Below are 24467 nucleotides of genomic sequence, written 5' to 3' on the forward strand. Positions count from 1 at the left end.
CGTGGCCGCGGCGGGGGGAGAGGGCGTGGCTTGCGCGGACGGGGGGCGGGAGGGGTCAGTCCGCGATCAGCTGCGGGAGCGCGGGGAGGTGAGCGGGGGGGGGGGGGCGGCCAAAGGGACCCCCCCGGGAGAGAGGGACCCCCCCGGGACCCCCCCATGGGGAGGGGTCTGCACCTGGGGGGGGGTCCCGGGGGGGTGGGGGGGGGGTCCTCGTGGTGCTGGAGAAGTTTGGAGCGCTGGGGGGGGCTCCTTTGGGGGGGGTCCCGTGAGGGGAGGGGGGCGCTGAGGGCTCAGGGGGGTCCTGGGGGGGGGCACCCATGGGTGGGGGGGGTCCCTAAAGGGGGGGTTTGAGGGGGGGGTGAGACTGGGAGGGGCTGAGGGGGCTTTTGGGGGGGGGTCCCATGGGTGGGAGGGGGGGTCTTGGGGGGGGTCCCATGGGTAAGGGGGGGGTTATGGGGTCTTGGGGGGGGTCCTGGGGGGGTCCCATGGGTGAGGGGGGGTCCTGGGAGGGTCGTGGGGGGGGGGGGGGGTCCCATGGGTAGGGGGGGGTCTTGGGGGGGGGGGGGGGTCCCATGGGTGGGGGGGGGGTTATAGGGTCTTGTGGGGGGTGCTGCGGGGGTCCCATGGGTGAGGGGGGGTCTTGGGGGGGGGGGTCCCATGAGTAAGGGGGGGGTTATGGAGTCTTGGGGGGGGGTCCCATGGGTGTCTTGGGGGGGGTCCTGGGAGGGGTCGTAAGGGGGGGGGGGGTCCCATGGGTGGGGGGGGGCCTGGAGGGGATCCCATAGGAGGAGGGGGTCCCATGGGTGGGGAGGGGTCCTAGGGGGGGATTTGGGGGGGGTCCCATAGGTGGGGGGGGGGGGTCCTGGGGGGGGTATGGGGCCATGGGGGGGGTCCTATGGGGGGGGGGGCTTCATTGTGAGGACCCCCCCCCTGATTTGGGGTTACCCAAAGTTCTGGAGACCCTCCCCAAAATAATGCCCCCCGTTTTGGGGGTCCCGTGACCTTTCTGTGACCCCAGACACCCCAAATTTCGGGGTCCCCCCCACAACCCCCCAATTTTGGGGTTTCCCCCACTTTTGGGGTTTCCCCCCACTTTTGGGGTCTCCCCCCATTTTTGGGGTCGCACCTTTCCCATTTGGGGCCGGGGTCTCCCCTGCTGGTTTGGGGGTCCCGTTCCCCACCCTCCCCAATTTTGGGGGTCCCGTGACCCCTGAGTGACCCCAGACCCCCCAAATTTCGGGGTCCCACTCACAACCCCCCCACTTTTGGGGTCTCCCCCCATTTTTGGGGTCGCACCTTTCCCATTTGGGGCCGGGGTCTCCCCTGCTGGTTTGGGGGTCCCGTTCCCTACCCTCCCCCGTTTTTGGGGTCCCGTGCCCCCCGGTGACCCCCCCAAACCCCGTTTTTGGGGTGCGCAGATGCCGCTGGCCCGCAGCGTGTCCGTCAGCTCCCTGCCGGGCCTGGAGGACTGGGGGGGGTCCCGGCGCCCCCGACAACGTGGTGCTCTTCGAGGTGGCCTGGGAGGTGGCCAACAAAGGTGAGACCCCTCCCCAAAAATCGGCGACCCCCGAAAAATACCCCAAAAACTCCCTGGGGTGCTCCCCGAAATGAAACACCCCAAAAATGCTCAAAAAATCTCAAAAAAAGGCTAAAAAAACCCCAAAAACAGCTTAAAAAGCCCCAAAAGAGAAACTGAAACTCTCCTGAGACCCCTCCCCAAAAATCGGCGACCCCCAAAAAATACCCCAAAAACTCCCTGGGGTGCTCCCCAAAATGAAACACCCCAAAAATGCCCCAAAAATCTAAAAAAAAGGCTAAAAAACCCAAAAAAAATAGCTTAAAAAGCCCCAAAATAACCTGAAATTCTCCTGAGACCCCTCCCCAAAAATCGACGACCCCCGAAAAATACCCCAAAAACTGCCTGGGATGCTCCCTGAAATCAAACACCCCAAAAATACCCGAAAAATCTCAAAAAAAGGCTAAAAAAACCCAAAAACAGCTTAAAAAGCCCCAAAAGAGAAACTGAAACTCTCCTGAGACCCCTCCCCAAAAATCGGCGACCCCCAAAAAATACCCCAAAAACTGCCTGGGGTGCTCCCCGAAATGAAACACCCCAAAAATGCCCTGAAAATCACCAAAAAATGCTAAAAAACCAAAAAAAAATAGCTTAAAAAGCCCCAAAATAACCTGAAATTCTCCTGAGACCCCTCCCCAAAAATCGACGACCCCCAAAAAATACCCCAAAAACTCCCTGGGGTGCTCCCCAAAATCAAACACCCATAAATCCCTTGAAAACCCCCAAAAATCCCCTAAAAACCCCCAAAAATCTCCTAAAAAACCCCCCAAAATAGCTTAAAAAGCCCCAAAAATACCCCAAAAACCTCAAAAATTACCCTAAAAACCCCAAAAATTATCCTAAAAACTGCCTGGGATGCTCCCCGAAATCAAACACCCCAAAAATGCCCCAAAAATCTAAAAAAAAAGGCTAAAAAACCCCAAAAACAGCTTAAAAAGCCCCAAAAAAGAAACTGAAACTCTCCTGAGACCCCTCCCCAAAAATCAACGACCCCCAAAAAATACCCCAAAAACTGCCTGGGGTGCTCCCCGAAATGAAACACCCCAAAAATGCCCTGAAAATCACCAAAAAATGCTAAAAAACCCAAAAAAAATAGCTTAAAAAGCCCCAAAATAACCTAAAATTTTTCTGAGACCCCTCCCCAAAAATCGACGACCCCCAAAAAAATACCCCAAAAACTGCCTGGGATGCTCCCCGAAATGAAACACCCCAAAAATACCCTAAAAACTCCTGGGATCCCCCCCCAAATCCCCCCTGGGACCCCCCACATCCCCCCCCCAGACCCTCAAAATCCCTCCTGAGCCCCCCAGGATCCCCCAAATCCCCCCTGGGACCCTCTAAACCCCTCCTGAGCCCCCCCAAGACCCCCAAAATCCCCCCAGGATCCCCCAAATCCCCCCTGGGACCCCCCAGGAACCCCCAAATCCCTCCTGAGCCCCCCCAGGAACCCCAAATCCCCCCTGGGACCCTTCAGACACCTGAGACCCCCCCCAAATCCACCCCCAAGACCCTCAAAATCCCCCCAAAATCCCGCCCAGGACCCCAAAATCTCCCCCAGGACCCCCAGGACCCCCAAAATCCCCACAAATCCCCCCCAGGACCCCACAAATCCCCCCAGGACCCTCCTGAGCCCCCCCAAGACCCCAAATCCACCCTGAGACCCTTCAGACACCTGAGACCCTCCCCAAATCCCCCTGGGACCCCCAAATTCCTCCTGAATCCCCCCTAGGACCCCCAAAAATCCCTCCTGGATCCCCCAAATCCCCCCTGGGACCCCCAAATCCCTCCTGAAACCCCTGGGGGATTTTGGGGGGGGGGGGGGTCCCAGGGGGATTTTGGGGTGTCCGTGGGGGAATTTGGGGGGTCCTGGAGGGGTTTGGGGGATCCCAGGGGGATTTTTGGGGGTCCCAGGTGTCTCTGTGGGGTTTTGGGGTTGATCCTTGGGGGATTTCGGGGGGTCCCAGGGGGGATTTGGGGGTCCTGGATGGGTTTTAGGGTGTCCCAGGTATCTGGGATTTGGGGTGTCCCAGGTACCCAGGTTGATCTCAGCTCTTCGGGATGGATTTGGGATGGATTTGGTGTGAATTTGGGGTGGATTTGGGGTGAATTTGGGATGGATTTGGGGGTATTTGGGATGGATTTGGGGTGAATTTGGGGTGGATTTGGGGTGAATTTGGGATGGATTTGAGGTGAATTTGGGGTGGATTTGGGGTGAATTTGGGGTGGATTTGGGGTGAATTTGGGGTGGATTTGGGGTGAATTTGGGATGAATTTGGGGTGAATTTGGGATGGATTTGGGGGTATTTCGGGTGAATTTGGGGTGTCCCTGAATTTGGGGTTACCCCCCGGCAGTGGGGGGGATCCCCGCGGTGCTGCCCTGTGAGCGACCCCTGGGGTCAGGATTTGGGATTTGGGGTGTCCCAGGTACCCAGGATGATCTCAGGAATTCGGGGTGGATTTGGGACGGATTTGGGGTGAATTTGGGGTGTCCCCGGATTTGGGGTGACCCCTGACCCCCGGCAGTGGGGGGGATCTACACGGTCGGGGTGACCGCTGACCCCTGGCAGTGGGGGGGATCTACACGGTGCTGCCCTGTGAGTGACCCGTGGGGTCCCAGGTGTGTCAGGATTTGGGGTGTCCCGGGTACCCAGGTTGATCTCAGGAATTCAGGATGGATTCGGGATGAATTTGGGATGGATTTGGGGTGGATTTGGGGTGTCCCCGGATTCGGGGTGACCGCTGACCCCCGGCAGTGGGGGGGATCTACACGGTGCTGCAGACCAAGGCGCGGGTGACGGCCGACGAGTGGGGCGAGAGCTACGTGCTGGTGGGGCCCTACGTGGAGAGCGCCGTGCGCACGCAGGTGGAGCTGCTGGAGCCGCCGCAGCCCGCGCTGCGCCGCACGCTGGCCGCCATGAACGCCCAGGGCTGCAAGGTGGGCACACCTGGGGTACACCTGGGCACACCTGGGAGCAGCTGGGCACACCTGGGGGCACCTGGGGGCACCTGGGGGCAGCTGGGGGCGGCTGGGCACACCTGGGGTACACCTGGGCACACCTGGGAGCAGCTGGGGCACACCTGGGCACACCTAGGGGGCACCTGGGCACACCTGGGCACACCTGGGAGCAGCTGGGGCACACCTGGGCACACCTAGGGGGCACCTGGGCACACCTGGGGTACACCTGGGCGCACCTGGGGACACCTAGGGGGCACCTGGGCACACCTGGGGGCAGCTGGGCGCACCTGGGCACACCTGGGGGCACCTGGGCACACCTGGGGACACCTAGGGGCACCTGGGGTACACCTGGGCACACCTAGGGGGCACCTGGGTACACCTGGGGTACACCTGGGGACACCTGGGCACAGCTGGGGGCAGCTGGGGCACACCTGGGCACACCTAGGGGGCACCTGGGCACACCTGGGGGCAGCTGGGCGCACCTGGGCACACACCTGGGGGCACCTGGGGGACACCTAGGGGGCACCTGGGCACACCTGGGGGCGGCTGGGCGCACCTGGGCACACCTGGGGGCACCTGGGCACACCTGGGGACACCTAGGGGCACCTGGGGTACACCTGGGCACACCTAGGGGGGGGTACACCTGGGGTACACCTGGGGACACCTGGGCACAGCTGGGGGCACCTGGGGACAGCTGGGGGCACACCTGGGGTACCTGGAAGCATATCTGGGGCACACCTGGGCACACCTGGGGGGCACGTGGGCACACCTGGGGACAGCTGGGCACACCTGGGGGACAGCTGGGGGCGCCTGGGGACGGCTGGCGGCACCTGGGGGTGGCTGGGCACACCTGGGATACACCTGGGGTACACCTAGGCACACCTGGGGGCACCTGGGGACAGCTGGGGGCACACCTGGACACATCTGGGCACACCTAGGGGGCACCTGGGCACACCTGGGAGCAGCTGGGGCACACCTGGGCGCACCTGGGGACACCTGGGGCACCTGGGCACACCTGGGGCAGCTGGGCGCACCTGGGCACACACCTGGGGGCACCTGGGGACACCTAGGGGCACCTGGGGTACACCTGGGCACACCTAGGGGGCACCTGGGCACACCTGGGATACACCTGGGGACACCTGGGCACAGCTGGGGGCACCTGGGGACAGCTGGGGGCACACCTGGGGTACCTGGAGGCATATCTGGGGCACACCTGGGCACACCTGGGGGGCACGTGGGCACACCTGGGGACAGCTGGGGGCGCCTGGGGGCAGCTGGGGACACCTGGGGGTGGCTGGGCACACCTGGGATACACCTGGGGTACACCTAGGCACACCTGGGGACACACCTGGACACATCTGGGCACACCTAGGGGGCACCTGGGCACACCTGGGGTACACCTGGGCGCACCTGGGGGCAGCTGGGCGCACCTGGGCACACACCTGGGGGCACCTGGGCACAACTGGGGGACACCTGGGGTACACCTGGGCACACCTAGGGGGCACCTGGACACACCTGGGATACACCTGGGGTACACCTGGGCGCACCTGGGGGCAGCTGGGGGCGGCTGGGTACACCTGGGGGCACCTGGGGGAAGCTGGGGGCACACCTGGGGGCACCTGGGGGCACCTGGGCACACCTGGGGGGCGGATATGGGGTCGGGGAAGGGGTTGTTGGGTTATGGGATCGAGGGTTGGGGGGCACCCAGAGCAGTGAGATTGAGGAAGGGGTTATGGGGTCAGGGAAGGGGTTATGGGGTCATGGGGGGTTGTGGGGTCAGGGAGGGAGTTATGGGGTTATGGGGGGTTATGGGGTCAGGGATGGGCTTATGGGGTCAGGGCATGAGTTATGGGGTGAGGGATGGAGTTATGGGGTCAGGGAGGGAGTTATGGGGTCAGGGAAGGGGTTATGGGGTCATGGGGGGGTTATGGGGTCAGGGATGGAGTTATGGGGTCAGGGATGGAGTTACGGGGTGAGGGATGGAGTTATGGGGTCAGGGAAGGGGTTATGGGGTCAGGAAGGAGCTATGGGGTCATGGAGGGTTATGGGGTCGGGGAAGGATTTATGGGTTCAGGATGGAGTTATGGGGTCAAGGGAGGAATTATGGGGTCAGGGATGGAGTTATGGGGTCGGGATGGATTTGTGGGGTCAGGGAGGGGGTTATGGGGTCAGGGGTGGATTTGTGGGGTCATGGGGGGTTATGGGGTCAGGGGTGGATTTGTGGGGTCGGGATGGATTTGTGGGGTCATTTGTGGGGTCAGGGGTCCCAAGGCTTGGGGACGCCCCCAGATTTGGGGGGTGGGGGCACCCAGGGATCCCCCCCCAGTGGGGTTCCCAAATTTTGGGGAAAATTTTTGGGGTCCTGGGGGGGTTGGGGTGGGGATCCCATGGATTTAGGGGATTTTGGGGGGGATCCCCCAGATTTATGGGAATTTGGGGGGGGATCCCCCCGGATTTGGGGGATTTTTGGGGATTTTGGGGGGGGATCCCACAGATTTGGGGGATTTTGGGGGGGATCCCCCCGGATTTGGGGGATTTTGGGGTCCCCGGGGGGTTTGGGGACGTTCTGGTGGCGCCCGAAGGGCCCCGAGTGTCCCCAGGGGGGGTTGGGGACACCCGGAGCCGCCCCTCCCCCCCCCCGGGCACGTGGGGGTTATTTTTAGCCCCCCCCGCCCCTCCCCCCCCTCGGCAAAGGTCAGGGCGGGGGGAGGGGCCCGAGGTGGGGGAGGGGCCCCCGCAGGGGGGCTCGGGCCTCGTCTGGGGGCAATAATTCCATTTTTGGGGTCAATAATTCCATTTTTGGGGCCATAAATTCCATTTTTGGTGTCGTTTAGGGCATTTTTGGGGTCAATGATGCCTTTTTTGGGGTCAATTATCCCATTTTTGGGGTCATTTAGGGCATTTTTGGGGTCAATAATTCCATTTTTGGGGTCATTTATCCCATTTTTGGGGTCAATTATTCCATTTTTGGGGTCATTAGGGCATTTTTGGGGTCAATTGTTTCAATTTTGGGGTCATTTATCCCATTTTTGGGGTCAATAATTCTGTTTTTGGGGTCAATAATTCCATTTTTGGGGTCAATTGTTTCATTTTTGGGGTCAATAATTCCATTTTTGGTGTCGTTTAGGGCATTTTTGGGGTAAATTATCCCATTTTTAAGGTCGTTTTGGGCATTTTTGGGGTGATTTATCCCGTTTTTGGGGTCATTTAGGGCATTTTGGGGGTCAATAATTCCATTTTTGGGGTCGTTTAGGGCATTTTTGGGGTCAATTGTTTCATTTTTGGGGTCAATAATTCCATTTTTGGGGTCGTCTAGGGCATTTTTGGGGTCATTTCTCCCATTTTTAGGTTCTTTATCCCATTTTTGGGGCCATCAATCCCATTTTTGGGGCCATAAATTGAATTTTTGGGCTCATTTATTCCATTTTGGGGTCATTAATTTCATTTTTAGGGTACTTTATCCCATTTTTGGGGTCATTCATTCAATTTTTAAGGTAATTTATTTAAATTTTTGGGGTCATTTATCCCATTTTTAGGATCACACCAACAAAGCTGACCCCAAAGGGACATTTTGAGGTGGTGACAATTTTGGGGACCCCCCAAATTTTGGGGTTCAGGAGCATTTTGGGCGCTCCCTGATGGGAATCACCCCAAAGGGAGGATTTAGGGTGAATTTGGATTTAGGATTTCCCCATTTTTAGGATAACACCAGCACAGGTGACCCCAAAGGGACATTTTGGGCTGGTGACAATTTTGGGTCCCCCCCCAATTTTGGGGTTCAGGAGCATTTTGGGCTCTGGCTGATCGAGGGCAGCCCTGGGAGGGGATTTAGGGTGAATTTGGATTTGGGATTTCCCCATTTTGGGGCACAAACCATCAAATGTGACCCCAAAGGGACACTTTGGGCTGGTGACACTTTTGGGGACCCCCGAATTTTGGGGTTCAGGAGCATTTTGGGCACTCCCAGATGGGAATCACCCCAAAGGGAGGATTTAGGGTGTCCCTGGGATTTGGGATTTCCCCATTTTGGGGCACAAACCGTCAAAGGTGACCCCAAAGGGACACTTTGGGCTGGTGACAATTTTGGGGACCCCCCGAATTTTGGGGGTTCAGGTGCATTTCGGGCTCTGGCTGATCGAGGGCAGCTCTGGGAGGGGATTTAGGGTGAATTTGGATTTGGGATTTTTTCATTTTGGGTCACAAACCATCAAAGGTGACCCCAAAGGGACACTTTGGGCTGGTGACAATTTTGGGGACCCCCCGAATTTTGGGGTTCAGGAGCATTTTGGGCTCTGGCTGATCGAGAACAGCTCTGGGAGGGGATTTAGGGTGAATTTGGATTTGGGATTTTTTCATTTTGGGTCACAAACCATCAAAGGTGACCCCAAAGGGACACTTTGGGCTGGTGACAATTTTGGGGACCCCCCGAATTTTGGGGGTTCAGGTGCATTTCGGGCGCTGGCTGATCGAGGGCAGCCCGGCCGTGGTGCTGCTGGACGTGGGGGCCACGGCCTGGAGCCTGGAGCGCTGGAAGGGCGAGCTCTGGGAGAGCTGCGCCATCGGCGTGCCCTGGTACGACCGCGAGGCCAACGACGCCGTCCTCTTCGGCTTCCTCGTCGCCTGGTTCCTCGGAGAGGTGCGTTTGGGGGTCCTCAGGAGGTTTTGGGGTTCCTCAGGGGGTTTGAGGTGGTTTTGGGGAGGTTTGAGGTGGTTTTGGGGTGGTTTTGGGGTGGTTTTGGGGTGGTTTGGGGTGCCCTGGTGTGACCACAACACAACGGCTCCATCATCTTCGGCTTCCTCGTCGCCTGGTTCCTGGCAGAGGTGGGTTTGGGGTTCCCCTGTGGGTTTTGGGGTTCCTCAGGAGGTTTTGGGGTTCCTCAGGAGGTTTTGGGGCTACTGAGGGGTTTTGGGGTGTCCCTAAGTTGGTTTGAGGTGGTTTTGGGGTGGTTTTGGGGAGGTTTGGGGTGCCCTGGTACGACCGCGAGGCCAACGACGCCGTCCTCTTCGGCTTCCTCGTCGCCTGGTTCCTGGGAGAGGTGGGTCTGGGGGTCCTCAGGAGGTTTTGGGGTTCCTCAGGGGGTTTGAGGTGGTTTTGGGGAGGTTTGAGGTGGTTTTGGGGTGGTTTTGGGGTGGTTTGGGGTGCCCTGGTGTGACCACAACGCAACGACTCCATCGCCTTCGGCTTCCTCGTCTCCTGGTTCTTTGGAGAGGTGCATTTGGGGTTCCCCCTTTGGGTTTGGGGTTCCTCAGGTGGTTTTGGGGTTCCTCAGGAGGTTTTGGGGCTCCTGAGGGAATTTGGGGTGTTCCTGAGGTGGTTTTGGGGTGGTTTTGGGGAGGTTTGGGGTGCCCTGGTACGACCGCGAGGCCAACGACGCCGTCCTCTTCGGCTTCCTCGTCGCCTGGTTCCTCAGAGAGGTGGGTCTGGGGTTCCTCAGGGGGTTTTGGGGTTCCTCAGGTGCGTTTGGGGTTCCCCTGTGGGTTTTGGGGATCCTCAGGAGGTTAGAGGTGGTTTTGGGGAGATTTGAGGTGGTTTTGGGGTGGTTTTGGGGAGTTTTGGGGTGCCCTGGTACGACCGCGAGGCCAACGACGCCGTCCTCTTCGGCTTCCTCGTCGCCTGGTTCCTCGGAGAGGTGCGTTTGGGGTTCCCCCTGTGGGTTTTGGGGTTCCTCAGGAGGTTAGAGGTGGTTTTGGGGTGGTTTTGGGGAGGTTTGGGGTGCCCCGATGACCCCGACTCGATGACTGTTCTCTTCGACTTGCTTGTGGCCTGGTTCCTCAGGGGGTTTTGGGGCTCCTCAGGGGGTTTTGGGGTTCCTCAGGTGCGTTTGGGGTTCCTCAGGAGGTTTTGGGGCTACTGAGGGGTTTTGGGGTGTCCCTAAGTTGGTTTGAGGTGGTTTTGGGGTGGTTTTGGGGAGGTTTGGGGTGCCCTGGTACGACCGTGAGGCCAACGACGCCGTCCTCTTCGGCTTCCTCGTCGCCTGGTTCCTCGGAGAGGTGGGTCTGGGGTTCCTCAGGGGGTTTTGGGGTTCCTCAGGTGCGTTTGGGGTTCCCCTGTGGGTTTTGGGGATCCTCAGGAGGTTAGAGGTGGTTTTGGGGAGATTTGAGGTGGTTTTGGGGTGGTTTTGGGGAGGTTTGGGGTGCCCCGAAGACCCCGACTCAATGACTGTTCTCTTCGACTTGCTTGTGGCCTGGTTCCTCAGGGGGTTTTGGGGCTCCTCAGGGGGTTTTTGGGGTTCCTCAGGGGGTTTTGGGGTTCCTCAGGTGCGTTTGGGGTTCCCCTGTGGGTTTTGGGGATCCTCAGGAGGTTAGAGGTGGTTTTGGGGAGATTTGAGGTGGTTTTGGGGTGGTTTTGGGGAGGTTTGGGGTGCCCTGGTACGACCGTGAGGCCAACGACGCCGTCCTCTTCGGCTTCCTCGTCGCCTGGTTCCTGGGAGAGGTGCGTTTGGGGTTCCTCAGGAGGTTTTGGGGTTCCTCAGGGGGTTTGAGGTGGTTTTGGGGAGGTTTGAGGTGGTTTTGGGGTGGGTTTGGGGAGGTTTGGGGTGCCCTGGTGTGACCACAACGCAACGACTCCATCGCCTTCGGCTTCCTCGTCTCCTGGTTCTTTGGAGAGGTGCATTTGGGGTTCCCCCTTTGGTTTTGGGGCTCCTCAGGAGGTTTTGGGGCTCCTGAGGGGTTTTGGGGTGTCCCTAAGTTGGTTTGAGGTGGTTTTGGGGTGGTTTTGGGGAGGTTTGGGGTGCCCTGGTACGACCGCGAGGCCAACGACGCCGTCCTCTTCGGCTTCCTCGTCACCTGGTTCCTGGGAGAGGTGCGTTTGGGGTTCTCAGGGGGTTTTAGGGTCCCCCCATGGGTTTTGGGGTTCCTGAGGGGATTTGGGGTGTCCCTGAAAGGATTTGAGGTTCCTCAGGGGGTTTTGGGGTTCCTCAGGGGGTTTTGGGGTTCCTGAGGGAGCTTTGGGGTTCCTCAGGGGGTTTTGGGGTGTCCCTAAGTTAGTGTGAGGTGGTTTTGGGGTGGTTTTTGGGGGGTTTGGGGCGCCCTGGTGCGACCACGACGCAAAGACTTTCTTGGGGACATCTGGGGACAGTGACAGTGACACGGGGGTGACGGTGCTGACAGTGGGGGGGTCCCTGGCTGGGCTGTGGTGGCACCAGGTGTGGCGGCGACACCTTGAGCGCCGCGTGCTGGGCTCAGGTGCCACCATAGTGACACCTGGTGGCATTTGGTGCCACCTGGGGGACAAGTGGTGGCCTTTGGGGACATCTGGGGACAGTGACAGTGACACGGGGGTGACGGTGGTGACAGTGGGGGGGTCTCTGGGTGGGCTGTGGTGCCGCCAGGTGTGGCGGTGACACTTTGAGCGCCACGTGCCGGGCTCAGGTGCCCCTGTGGTGACACCTGGTGCCACCTGGTGCCCCCTGGTGACATTTGGTGCCACCTGGGGGACAAGTGGTGGCCCTTGGGGACATCTGGGGACAGTGACAGTGACACGGGGGGTGACGGTGGTGACAGTGGGGGGGTCCCTGGCTGGGCTGTGGTGGCACCAGGTGTGGCGGCGACACCTTGAGCGCCGCGTGCCGGGCTCAGGTGCCCCTGTGGTGACACCTGGTGGCATTTGGTGACATTTGGTGGCCCTTGGGGACATCTGGGGACAGTGACAGTGACATGGGGGTGACGGGGGTGACACTGGGGGGGTCCCTGGGCGGGCTGTGGTGCCACCAGGTGTGGCGGTGACACTTTGAGCGCCACGTGCCGGGCTCAGGTGCCACCGCGGTGACACCTGGTGACATTTGGTGGCACCTGGGGGACACGTGGTGGCCCTTGGGGACATTTGGGGACAGGGACAGTGACACAGTGGTGACAGTGCGGGGGTCCCTGGGCGGGCTGTGGTGGCACCAGGTGTGGCGGCGACACCTTGAGCGCCGCGTGCCGGGCTCAGGTGCCACCATAGTGACACCTGGTGCCACCTGGTGACATTTGGTGCCACCTGGGGGACAAGTGGTGGCCTTTGGGGACATCTGGGGACAGTGACAGTGACATGGGGGTGACGGTGGTGACAGTGGGGGGGTCTCTGGGTGGGCTGTGGTGCCGCCAGGTGTGGCGGTGACACTTTGAGCGCCACGTGCCGGGCTCAGGTGCCCCCGCGGTGACACCTGGTGACATTTGGTGGCACCTGGGGGACACGTGGTGGCCCTTGGGGACATTTGGGGACAGTGACAGTGACACAGTGGTGACACTGGGGGTGTCCCTGGGCGGGCTGTGGTGGCACCAGGTGTGGCGGCGACACCTTGAGCGCCGCGTGCCGGGCTCAGGTGCCCCCGCGGTGACACCCGGTGCCGCGTGGTGACATTTGGTGGCCCTCGGGGACAGTTTGCGGCGCAGAGCGAGGAGCGGCCGTTCATCGTGGGCCACTTCCACGAGTGGCTGGCGGGGCTGGGGCTGGTGCTGAGCCGCGCCCGGCGCCTGCCCGTGGCCACCATCTTCACCACGCACGCCACGCTGCTGGGCCGCTACCTGTGCGCCGGGAGCGTGGACTTCTACAACAACCTGCACAGCGTGAGTCACACCTGGGGGGACATGGGGACATGGGGACACACCTGGGCATGGGGACACACCTGGGGACATGGGGACACACCTGGGGACACACCTGGGGACATGGGGACACACCTGGGGACATGGGGACACACCTGGGCATGGGCTGGGATACACCTGAACACACCTGGGGGCATGGGGACACACCTGGGGACATGGGGACACACCTGGGGACACACCTGGGGACATGGGGACACACCTGGGGACATGGGGACACACCTGGGCATGGGCTGGGATACACCTGAACACACCTGGGGGCATGGGGACACACCTGGGGACATGGGGACACACCTGGGGACATGGGGACACACCTGGGGACACACCTGGGCTGTGGTCGGTGCCTGTGCGCCGGGAGCGTGGACTTCTACAACAACCTGCACAGCGTGAGTCACACCTGGGGACACCTGGGGACACCTGGGGACACACCTGGGCATGGGCTGGGATACACCTGAACACACCTGGGGACATGGGGACACACCTGGGCTGTGGTCGGTGCCTGTGCGCCAGGAGCGTGGACTTCTACAACAACCTGCACAGCGTGAGTCACACCTGGGGACACCTGGGGACATAGGGACACACCTGGGGACACACCTGGGGACACCTGGGGACATGGGGACACACCTGGGGACACACCTGGGCTGTGGTCAGTGCCTGTGCGCCGGGAGCGTGGACTTCTACAACAATCTGCACAGCGTGAGTCACACCTGGGGACACCTGGGGACATGGGGACACACCTGGGGATGGGGACACACCTGGGGACATGGGGACACACCTGGGGACACACCTGGGGACATGGGGACACACCTGGACACACCTGGGCTGTGGTCAGTGCCTGTGCGCCGGGAGCGTGGACTTCTACAACAACCTGCACAGCGTGAGTCACACCTGGGGGGACATGGGGACATGGGGACACACCTGGGCATGGGCTGGGATACACCTGAACACACCTGGGGACATGGGGACACACCTGGGGACACCTGGGGATATCAGGGCCAGGGCCACACCTGGGGACACTGGGGCACACCTGGGCACACCTGGGGACACCTGGGGACATTCCTGGGGACGTATCTGGGGACATCAGGGACATTCCTGGGGACACACCTGGGCCAACACCTGCGCACCGGCAGCCGGGATTGCTACAGCAGCCACAGCGTGAGTCACACCTGGGGACACACCTGGGGACACACCTGGGGACACTGGGGACGCACCTGGGGATGCACCTGGGGACGCACCTGGGGACACACCTGGGGACATGGGGACACACCTGGGGACGCACCTGGGGACACACCTGGGGCTCAGGGCTCTCTGTGGGGGTTTGGGTGTGTCCAGGTGTGCCCAGGTGACTACAGGTGACCTCAGGTGTGTCCCTGTCCCCAGTTTGAGGTGGAGAAGGAGGCGGGGGTGTCACAGGCCAGGGCTCAGGTGTACCAGGGAGGGGCTGGGCGTGTCCCAGGTAACCCCAGGTGATTCCAGGTGTGTCCAAGTGACCCTCAGGTGACCCCAGGTGTGTCCTGTCCCCAGTTTGACATGGACAAGGGGTGTCACAGGTCAGGGCTGGGGGGTTCTCAGGTGTGCCCAAGTGAGCTCAGGTGTGTCCAGGTGACCCCAGGTGACCCCAGGTGTGCCGTGCCCCCAGTTCGACGTGGACAAGGAGGCGGGGGTGTCACGGGTCAGGGCTGGGGGGGTTCTCAGGTGTGCCCAGGTGAGCTCAGGTGACCCTCAGGTGTGTCCAGGTGACCCCAGGTGACCCCAGGTGTGTCGTGTCCCCAGTTTGACATGGACAAGGGGTGTCACAGGTCAGGGCTGGGGGGTTCTCAGGTGTGCCCAGGTGAGTTCAGGTGACCCCAGGTGACCCCAGGTGTGTCGTGTCCCCAGTTTGACATGGACAAGGGGTGTCACAGGTCAGGGCTGGGGGGTTCTCAGGTGTGCCCAGGTGAGCTCAGGTGTGCCCAGGTGACCCCAGGTGACCCCAGGTGAGTTCAGGTGACCCCAGGTGACCCCAGGTGTGTCGTGTCCCCAGTTTGACATGGACAAGGGGTGTCACAGGTCAGGGCTGGGGGGTTCTCAGGTGTGCCCAGGTGAGCTCAGGTGTGCCCAGGTGACCCCAGGTGACCCCAGGTGTGCCGTGCCCCCAGTTCGACGTGGACAAGGAGGCGGGGGTGTCACGGATCAGGGCTGGGGGGTTCTCAGGTGTGCCCAGGTGACCCCAGGTGACCCCAGGTGACCCCAGGTGTGCCCAGGTGACCCCAGGTGACCCCAGGTGTGCCGTGCCCCCAGTTCGACGTGGACAAGGGGTGTCACAGGTCAGGGCTGGGGGGTTCTCAGGTGTGCCCAGGTGAGTTCAGGTGTGCCCAGGTGACCCCAGGTGACCCCAAGTGTGCCGTGCCCCCAGTTCGACGTGGACAAGGAGGCGGGGGTGTCACAGACCAGGGCTCAGGTGTACCAGGGAGGGGCTGGGAGGTTCTCAGGTGCCCCCAGGTGTGCCCAGGTGATCCCAGGTGAGTTCAGGTGATCCCAGGTGACCCCAGGTGTGTCCTGTCCCCAGTTTGACATGGAGAAGGGGTGTCACAGGTCAGGGCTGGGGGGTTCTCAGGTGATCCCAGGTGTGCTCAGGTGACCACAGGTGACCTCAGGTGTGTCCTGCCCCCAGTTCGACGTGGACAGGGAGGCAGGGGTGTCACAGGCCAGGGCTCAGGTGTCACAGGTCAGGGCTGGGGGTGTCCCAGGTGTGCCCAGGTGACCCCAGGTGACGCCCGGTGTGTCCCTGTCCCCAGTTCGACATGGACAAGGAGGCAGGGGTGTCACAGGTCAGGGCTGGGGGGTTCTCAGGTGTGCCCAGGTGAGTTCAGGTGACCCCAGGTGACCCCAGGTGTGTCGTGTCCCCAGTTTGACAAGGACAAGGGGTGTCACAGGTCAGGGCTGGGGGGTTCTCAGGTGTGCCCAGGTGAGTTCAGGTGTGTCCAGGTGACCCCAGGTGTGCCGTGCCCCCAGTTCGACGTGGACAAGGAGGCGGGCGAGCGGCAGATCTACCACCGGTACTGCCTGGAGCGCGCGGCCGCGCACTGCGCCCACGTGCTGACCACCGTGTCCCACGTCACCGCCGCCGAGGCCGAGCACCTGCTCAAGCGCAAGCCAGGTGAGACCCCCGCTCACCTGAGCGCCCCGAAACCCCCCTGAGCGCCCCAAAACTGCCCAAAGTTACCCAAAATTACCCCAAATCCCCTCCCCAAATCCCACCCCTGGCACTGCCGTGGCCGAGCACCTGCTCAGGTGTGAGCCAGGTGAGACCCCCAGATCACCTGAGCGCCCCGAAATCCTCCTGAGCGCCCCAAAACTGCCCAAATACACCTGGGGCACCCCAAAATCCCAAAATCCCCTCCCCAAATCCCACCCCTGGCACTGCCGTGGCCGAGCACCTGCTCAGGTGTGAGCCAGGTGAGACCCCCGCTCACCTGAGCGCCCCGAAATCCCTCCAGATACACCTGGGGCACCCTAAAATCCTCCAAATCCCCCAAATCCCACCCCTGGCACTGCCATGGCCGAGCACCTGCTCAGGTGTGACCCGGGCTCACCTGAGCGCCCCAAAATCCCCCTGAGCGCCCCAAAACTGCCCAAAGATACCCAAAATTACCCCAAATCCCCTCCCAGAATCCCCCTGATCCCACCCCTGGCACTGCCATGGCCGAGCACCTGCTCAGGTGTGAGCCAGGTGTGACCCCCAGATCACCTGAGCGCCCCGAAATCCCCCCAGATACACCTGGAGCACCCCAAAATCCCCCCAGATACACCTGGGGCACCCCAAAATCCCCCTGAGCGCCCCAAAACTGCCTCTGATCCCACCCCTGGCACTGCCGTGGTCGAGCACCTGCTCAAGCGCAAGCCAGGTGAGACCCCCGCTCACCTGAGCGCCCCGAAACCCCCCTGAGCGCCCCAAAACTGCCCAAAGTTACCCAAAATTACCCCAAATCCCCTCCCCAAATCCCACCCCTGGCACTGCCGTGGCCGAGCACCTGCTCAGGTGTGAGCCAGGTGTGACCCCCAGATCACCTGAGCGCCCCAAAATCCCCCTGAGCACCCCAAAACTGCCCAAAGTTACCCAAAATTACCCCAAATCCCCTCCCCAAATCCCACCCCTGGCACTGCCGTGGCTGAGCACCTGCTCAGGTGTGAGCCAGGTGAGACCCCCGCTCACCTGAGCGCCCAAAAATCCCGCCAGACACACCTGGGGCACCCCAAAATCCCCCCAGATACACGTGGGGCACCCCAAAATCCCCCTGAGCACCCCAAAACTGCCCCAAATCCCACCCCTGGCACTGCCGAGGCCGAGCACCTGCTCAGGTGTGACCCCGGATCACCTGAGCGCCCCAAAATCCCCCCAGATACACCTGAGGCACCCCAAAATCCTGATGGACCCCCAAAGACCCCTCCCCAAAATCCCCTCACCCCCAAAAGTCCTCACGGGGTTTCAGGGTGGGGTTTGGGGAGGGATCCGGGGATTTGGGGAGGGATCCGGGAATTTGGGAATTTTTGGGGGGGATTTTGGGGTCTCCCCGACCTCCCCCAACACCCGGTGACCCCCACAATCCTGATGGACCCCCAAAGACCCCTCCCCAAAATCCCCTCACCCCCAAAAATCCCCGGGGGGTTCCTGGGTGGGATTTGGGGAGGGATCCAGGAATTTGGGGGGGATTTGGGGATTTGGGGGGGATCCGGGATTTTGGGGGGATATTTGGGGGGGATTTTGGGGTCCCCCCGACCTCCCCCAACACCCGGTGACCCCCAAAATCCTGATGGACCCCCAAAGACCCCTCCCCAAAATCCCCTCACCCCCAAAAGTCCTCATGGGGTTTCAGGGTGGGATTTGGGGAGGGATCCGGGGATTTGGGGATCCAGGGATTTCGGGGGGATTTGGGGGGGATTTTGGGGGGGATTTTGGGGGGATTTTGGGGTCCCCCCGACCTCCCCCAACACCCGGTGACCCCCAAAATCCTGATGGACCCCCAAAGACCCCTCCCCAAAATTCCCCTCACCCCCAAAAATCCTCCTGGGGTTTCAGGGTGGGATTTGGGGAGGGATCCGGGGATTTGGGGATCCAGGGATTTCGGGGGGATTTGGGGGGGATTTTGGGGGGGTTTTGGGGTCCCCCTGACCCCCCCGGGACCCCCCCAGACCTGGTGACCCCCAACGGGCTGAACGTGCGCAAGTTCTCGGCCATGCACGAGTTCCAGAACCTGCACGCCCAGAGCAAGGCCCGCGTCCAGGAGTTCGTCAGGGGCCACTTCTACGGGTCGGTCACCCCAAAAGGGACCCCAAAAAGGGACCCCGAAACCCCGAAAGGGACCCCGAAACCACGGGGAACCCCAAAACCCACGGGGCAACCCCAAAATCCCGAGGAGAACCCCAAAATCCTGGGGGGAACCCAAATCCCTGAGGGATCCTGAGCCGGGAGTTCGTCAGGGGCCACTTCTACGGGTCGGTCACCCCGAAAGGGACCCCAAAAACCCCGAAAGGGACCCCAAAAAGGGATCCCGAAACCCCGAAAGGGACCCCGAAACCACGGGGAGCCCCAAAATCCCGAGGGAACCAGAGCAGAACCCCAAATCCCTGAAGGATCCTGAGCCGGGAGTTCGGGGTGACTTCTACGGGTCGGTCACCCCGAAAGGGACCCCAAAAGAGACCCCGAAACCCCGAAAGGGACCCCGAAACCACGGGGAACCCCAAAACCCACGGGGAACCCCAAAACCCCGAGGGGACCCAGGCAGAACCCCAAAATCCTGGGGGATCCTGAGCCGGGAGTTCAGGGTGACTTGTATGGGTCAGTCACCCCGAAAGGGACCCCAAAAACCCCAAAAGGGACCCCGAAAGGGACCCCAAAATTCCCAAAAGGGACCCTGAAACCACGGGGGAACCCCAGAATCCCGAGGAGAACCCCAAAATCCTGGGGGATCCTGAGGGTGGGGAGGCAGGACTTGGTGTGGGGCCACTTCTACGGGTCGGTCACCCCGAAAGGGACCCCAAAAAGGGACCCCTGAAACCCCGAAAGGGACCCCAAAACCACGGGGAACCCCAAAAGACATGGGGGAACCCCAGAATCCCGAGGAGAACCCCAAAATCCTGAGGGATCCTGAGCCGGGAGTTCGGGGTGACTTCTACGGGTCGGTCACCCCAAAAGGGACCCCGAAACCCCAAAAGGGACCCCGAAACCACGGGGAACCCCAAAACCACGGGGAACCCCAAAATCCCGAGGGGACCCAGGCAGAACCCCAAAATCCTGAGGGATCCTGAGCCGGGAGTTTAGGGTGACTTCTAGGGGTCGGTCACCCCAAAAGGGACCCCAAAAAGGGACCCCGAAACCCCGAAAGGGACCCCGAAACCACGGGGAACCCCAAAACCACGGGGAAACCCCAAAACCCCGAGGGGACCCAGGCAGAACCCCAAAATCCTGGGGGATCCTGAGCCAGGAGTTCAGGGTGACTTCTAGGGGTCGGTCACCCCGAAAGGGACCCCAAAAACCCCGAAAGGGATCCCAAAAAGGACCCTGAAACTCCGAAAGGGACCCCAAAACCACGGGGAACCCCAAAAGGGACCCCAAAACCACGGGGAACCCCAAAATCCCGAGGAGAACCCCAAAATCCTGGGGGGAACCCCAAATCCCTGAGGGATCCTGAGCCAGGAGTTCGTCAGGGGCCACTTCTATGGGTCGGTCACCCCGAAAGGGACCCCGATACCCCGAAAAGGACCCCAAAAGCACGGGGGAACCCCAAAACCACGGGGAACCCCAAAATCCCGAGGAGAAGCCAGGCAGAACCCCAAAATCCTGAGGGATCCTGAGCCGGGAGTTCAGGGTGACTTGTATGGGTCAGTCACCCCGAAAGGGACCCCAAAAACCCCGAAAGGGACCCCAAAAGGGACCCCAAAAACCCAAAAGAGACCCCAAAACCTCGGGGAACCCCAAAATCCCGAGGAGAAGCCAGGCAGAACCCCAAAATCCTGAGGGATGCTGAGCCGGGAGTTTAGGGTGACTTGTATGGGTCAGTGACCCCAAAAGGGACCCCAAAAACCCCGAAAGGGACCCCGAAACCACGGGGAACCCCAAAACCCACGGGGAACCCCAAAATCCCGAGGGGACCCAGGCAGAACCCCAAAATCCTGAGGGATCCTGAGCCAGGAGTTCGGGGTGACTTCTACGGGTCGGTCACCCCGAAAGGGACCCCAAAAACCCCAAAAGGGACCCCAAAAGGGACCCTGAAACCACGGGGGAACCCCAGAATCCCGAGGAGAACCCCAAAATCCTGGGGGATCCTGAGGGTGGGGAGGCAGGACTTGGTGTGGGGCCACTTCTATGGGTCGGTCACCCCGAAAGGGACCCCAAAAAGGGACCCCTGAAACCCCGAAAGGGACCCCAAAACCACAGGGAACCCCAAAACACATGGGGGAACCCCAGAATCCCGAGGAGAACCCCAAAATCCTGAGGGATCCTGAGCCAGGAGTTCAGGGTGACTTGTACGGGTCAGTCACCCCAAAAGGGACCCCAAAAACCCCGAAAGGGACCCCAAAAAGGGACCCCGAAACCCCAAAAGGGACCCCAAAATTCCCAAAAGGGACCCCAAAACCACGGGGAGCCCCAAAATCCCGACGGAACCCGAGGAGAACCCCAAAATCCTGGGGGATCCAGAGGGTGAGGAGGCAGGACTCGGTGTGGGGCCACTTCTACGTGTCAGTGACCCCAAAAGGGACCCCGAAACCCCAAAAGGGACCCCGAAATCCCCGGGGAGACCCCAAAATCCTGGGGGAACCAGAGGAGAACCCCAAAATCCTGGGGGGAACCCCAAATCCCTGAGGGGTCCTGAGCCAGGAGTTCAGGGTGACTTGTACGGGTCAGGGACCCCAAAAGGGACCCCAAAAAGGGACCCCGAAACCCCAAAAGGGACCCCAAAATCCTGGGGTGTTTCTGGGCTGTTTTGGGGTTCCCCAGGTGGTTTTGAGGTGGTTTGGGGTGTTTTGGGGGTATTTTGGGGTGGTTTTGGGTGTTTTTGGTGTTTTGGGGGTGTTTTGGGATGTTTTGGGGTGGTTTTGGGGTGTTTTGGGGGTGTTTTGGGGTGTTTTTGGGGTTCCCCAGGTGTTTTGGGGTGTTTTGGGGTATTTTTGGGTTGCTTTGGGGTGTTTTGGGGTGTTTTTGGGGTGTTTTGGGGTTTCCCAGATGTTTTTGGTTGTTTTGGGGTATTTTGGGGTGTTTTGAGGTGTTTTGGGGTGGTTTTGGATTGCTTTGGGGTATTTTGGGTTGTTTTGGGGTATTTTGGGTGGTTTTGGGGTATTTTTGGGCTGTTTTGGGGTGTTTTGAGGTGTTTTGGGATGTTTTTGGGGTGTTTTTGGGATGTTTTTGGGATGTTTTTGGGGTGTTTTGGGGTGTTTTGGGGTTCCCCAGGTGTTTTGGGGTGTTTTTGGGTATTTTTTGGGGTATTTTGGGGTATTTTGGGGTGTTTTGGGGTGTTTTTTGGTTGTTTTGGGGTGTTTTTGGGTGTTTTTGGGGTGTTTTGGGATATTTTTGGGCTGTTTTGGGCTATTTTGGGATGTTTTGGGGTGTTTTGGGGTATTTTGGAGTGTTTTGGGTGTTTTGGGGTGTTTTGGGGGTGGTTTTGGGTGTTTTTTGGTTGTTTTGGGGTATTTTGGGGTGTTTTGGGGTATTTGGGGCTGTTTGGGGGTATTTTGGGTGTTTTTGTGGTGTTTTGGGGTGCTTTTGGGGTGCTTTTGGGGTATTTTTGGCCTGGTTTTGGGTGTTTTGGGGTATTTTGGGTTGTTTTGGGTTGTCTGGGGGTGGTTTTGGGGTATTTTGGGATGTTTTGGGGTATGTTGGGGTGTTTTGGGGTATTTTGGGTAGTTTTTTGGCTGTTTTCGGGTGTTTTTGGGTGTTTTGGGGTTCCCCGGGTGTTTTGGGGTGTTTTTGGGCTGTTTTGGGGTATTTTGGGTTGTTTTGGGCTGTTTTGGGGTGTTTTGGCGGTGTTTTTGGGGTGTTTTTAGGGTGTTTTGGGATGTTTTGGGGTATTTTGAGTTGTTTTGGGGTATTTTGGGGTGTTTTGGGCTGTTTTGGGGTGTTTTTAGGTATTTTTGGGTTGTTTTGGGGTATTTTGGGGGTGGTTTTGGGGTGTTTTGGGGGTATTTTGGGTTGTTTTGGGGTGTTTTTGGGGTGTTTTTGGGGTATTTTGGGGTGTTTCGGGGGGTATTTTGGGTGGTTTTTTTGTTGTTTTGGTGTCTTTGGTGTGTTTTTGGGGTGTTTTGGGTGGTTTTGGGTGTTTTTGGGGTTCCCCGGGTGAGTCCCCCCGTCCCGCAGGCACCTGGACTTCGACCTGGACAAGACGCTTTTCTTCTTCATCGCCGGGCGCTACGAGTTCTCCAACAAGGGCGCCGACATCTTCCTGGAGGCGCTGGCCCGCCTCAACTACCTGCTCAGGGTGACACGGGGACATTGGGGACAGAGGGGACACCGGGGACACTGGGGGGATTGGGGACATTGGGGACACTGGGGACATTGAGGGGACATTGGTGCCGACATCTTCCTGGAGGCGCTGGCCCGCCTCAACTACCTGCTCAGGGTGACACGGGGACATTGGGGACACTGGGGGGATTGGGGACACTGGGGACACTGGGGGGATTGGGGACATTGGGGACACTGGGGACATTGAGGGGACATTGGTGCCGACATCTTCCTGGAGGCGCTGGCCCGCCTCAACTACCTGCTCAGGGTGACACGGGGACATTGGGGACACTGAGGGGACACTGGGGACACTGGGGACATCAGGGTGGCATGAGGGCATTGGGGACATTGGGGACATTGGGGACGTTGGCGCCGACATCTTCCTGGAGGCGCTGGCCCGCCTCAACTACCTGCTCAGGGTGACACGGGGACATTGGGGACATCAGGGTGGCATGGGGACACTGGGGGGATTGGGGACATTGGGGACATTGGGGACATTGTGGGGACATTGGCGCCGACATCTTCCTGGAGGCGCTGGCCCGCCTCAACTACCTGCTCAGGGTGACACTGGGGACATTGGGGACACTGAGGGGACACTGGGGGGATTGGGGACATTGGGGACACTGGGGACATTGAGGGGACATTGGCGCCGACATCTTCCTGGAGGCGCTGGCCCGCCTCAACGACCTGCTCAGGGTGACACGGGGACATTGGGGACATTGGGGACACTGAGGGGACACCGGGGACACTGGGGACATCAGGATGGCATGAGGGCATTGGGGGCATTGGGGACATTGAGGGGACATTGGCACTGACATCTTCCTGGAGGCGCTGGCCCGCCTCAACTACCTGCTCAGGGTGACACTGGGACACCGGGGACATGGGGACACTGAGGGGACACTGGGGACACTGGGGGCATTGGGGACACTGGGGACACTGGGGACACCGAGGACATCAGGGACATCGAGGACGTTGGGGACATTGTGGGGATTGGGGACATTGAGGACACTGAGGACACTGGGGACATTGAGGGAACACTGGGGACATTGGGGACACTGGGCACATTGGGGTGACATGGGGACGTTGGGGACCTCAGTGAAACCCGTGGGGCCACAGGAGACATTTGGGGACACCGGAGGTATTTGGGGACAGAGAGGACGTTTGGGGCCAGCTTGGGGTTGGGGACACTGGGGGGGGGGGGGGGGATTTTAGGGCACCCCAGGTGACATCGGGGACCCCAGGTGACATCGGGGACAGCCCCGGCAGCTGGACAGCGTTGGGGACACTTGGGGACAAACGGGGTGATTTGGGGCTGGGGGTGCTGCAGGGACCTTTGGGGACATTTGGGGACATTTGGGGACGCCGTGTGACCTTTGGGGACATTTGGGGACGCCGTGTGACCTTGGGGACGCCCGGCGCGCAGGTGAACGGCAGCGAGGTGACCGTGGTGGCGTTTTTCATCATGCCGGCACGGACCAACAACTTCAACGTGGAGTCGCTCAAGGGCCAGGCCGTGCGCAAGCAGCTCTGGTGGGACCCCAAAAACACCCCAAAATACCCCAAAAATACCCAAAAATACCCCAAAAACCGACCCCGGACAGGCCGTGCGCAAGCAGCTCTGGTGGGACCCCCAAAAACACCCCAAAATACCCCAAAAATACCCCAAAAATACCCCAAAAATACCCCAAAACCGACCCCGGACAGGCCGCGCGCAAGCAGCTCTGGTGGGACCCCAAAAACCCAAAAATACCCCAAAAAAACCCAAAAAAAACCCAAAAATACCCAAAAATACCCCAAAAAAACCCAAAAAACCCCAAAATACCCCAAAAATACCCCAAAAAAAACCCCAAAAACCGACCCCGGACAGGCCGTGTGCAAGC

General features: G+C 60.3%; 1 protein-coding gene across 1 annotated transcript in view; it reads left to right on the forward strand.

The window, feature by feature from the left end:
* Positions 1–1418: 1418 nt before the first annotated feature.
* The window catches only part of LOC119696701 (glycogen [starch] synthase, muscle-like), a 24320-nt gene continuing 1271 nt past the window's right edge, over positions 1419–24467 (forward strand). The window contains 9 exon segments of the mRNA XM_038126504.1: positions 1419–1475; positions 1477–1537; positions 4330–4511; positions 8977–9168; positions 12894–13079; positions 16107–16251; positions 18285–18402; positions 22444–22564; positions 24011–24117. Coding sequence (XP_037982432.1) covers positions 1419–1475; positions 1477–1537; positions 4330–4511; positions 8977–9168; positions 12894–13079; positions 16107–16251; positions 18285–18402; positions 22444–22564; positions 24011–24117 — 1169 coding nt within the window.

This window comes from Motacilla alba, unplaced genomic scaffold, assembly GCF_015832195.1.
Source record: "Motacilla alba alba isolate MOTALB_02 unplaced genomic scaffold, Motacilla_alba_V1.0_pri HiC_scaffold_35, whole genome shotgun sequence".
In the NCBI taxonomy this organism is placed as follows: Eukaryota; Metazoa; Chordata; class Aves; order Passeriformes; family Motacillidae; genus Motacilla; species Motacilla alba.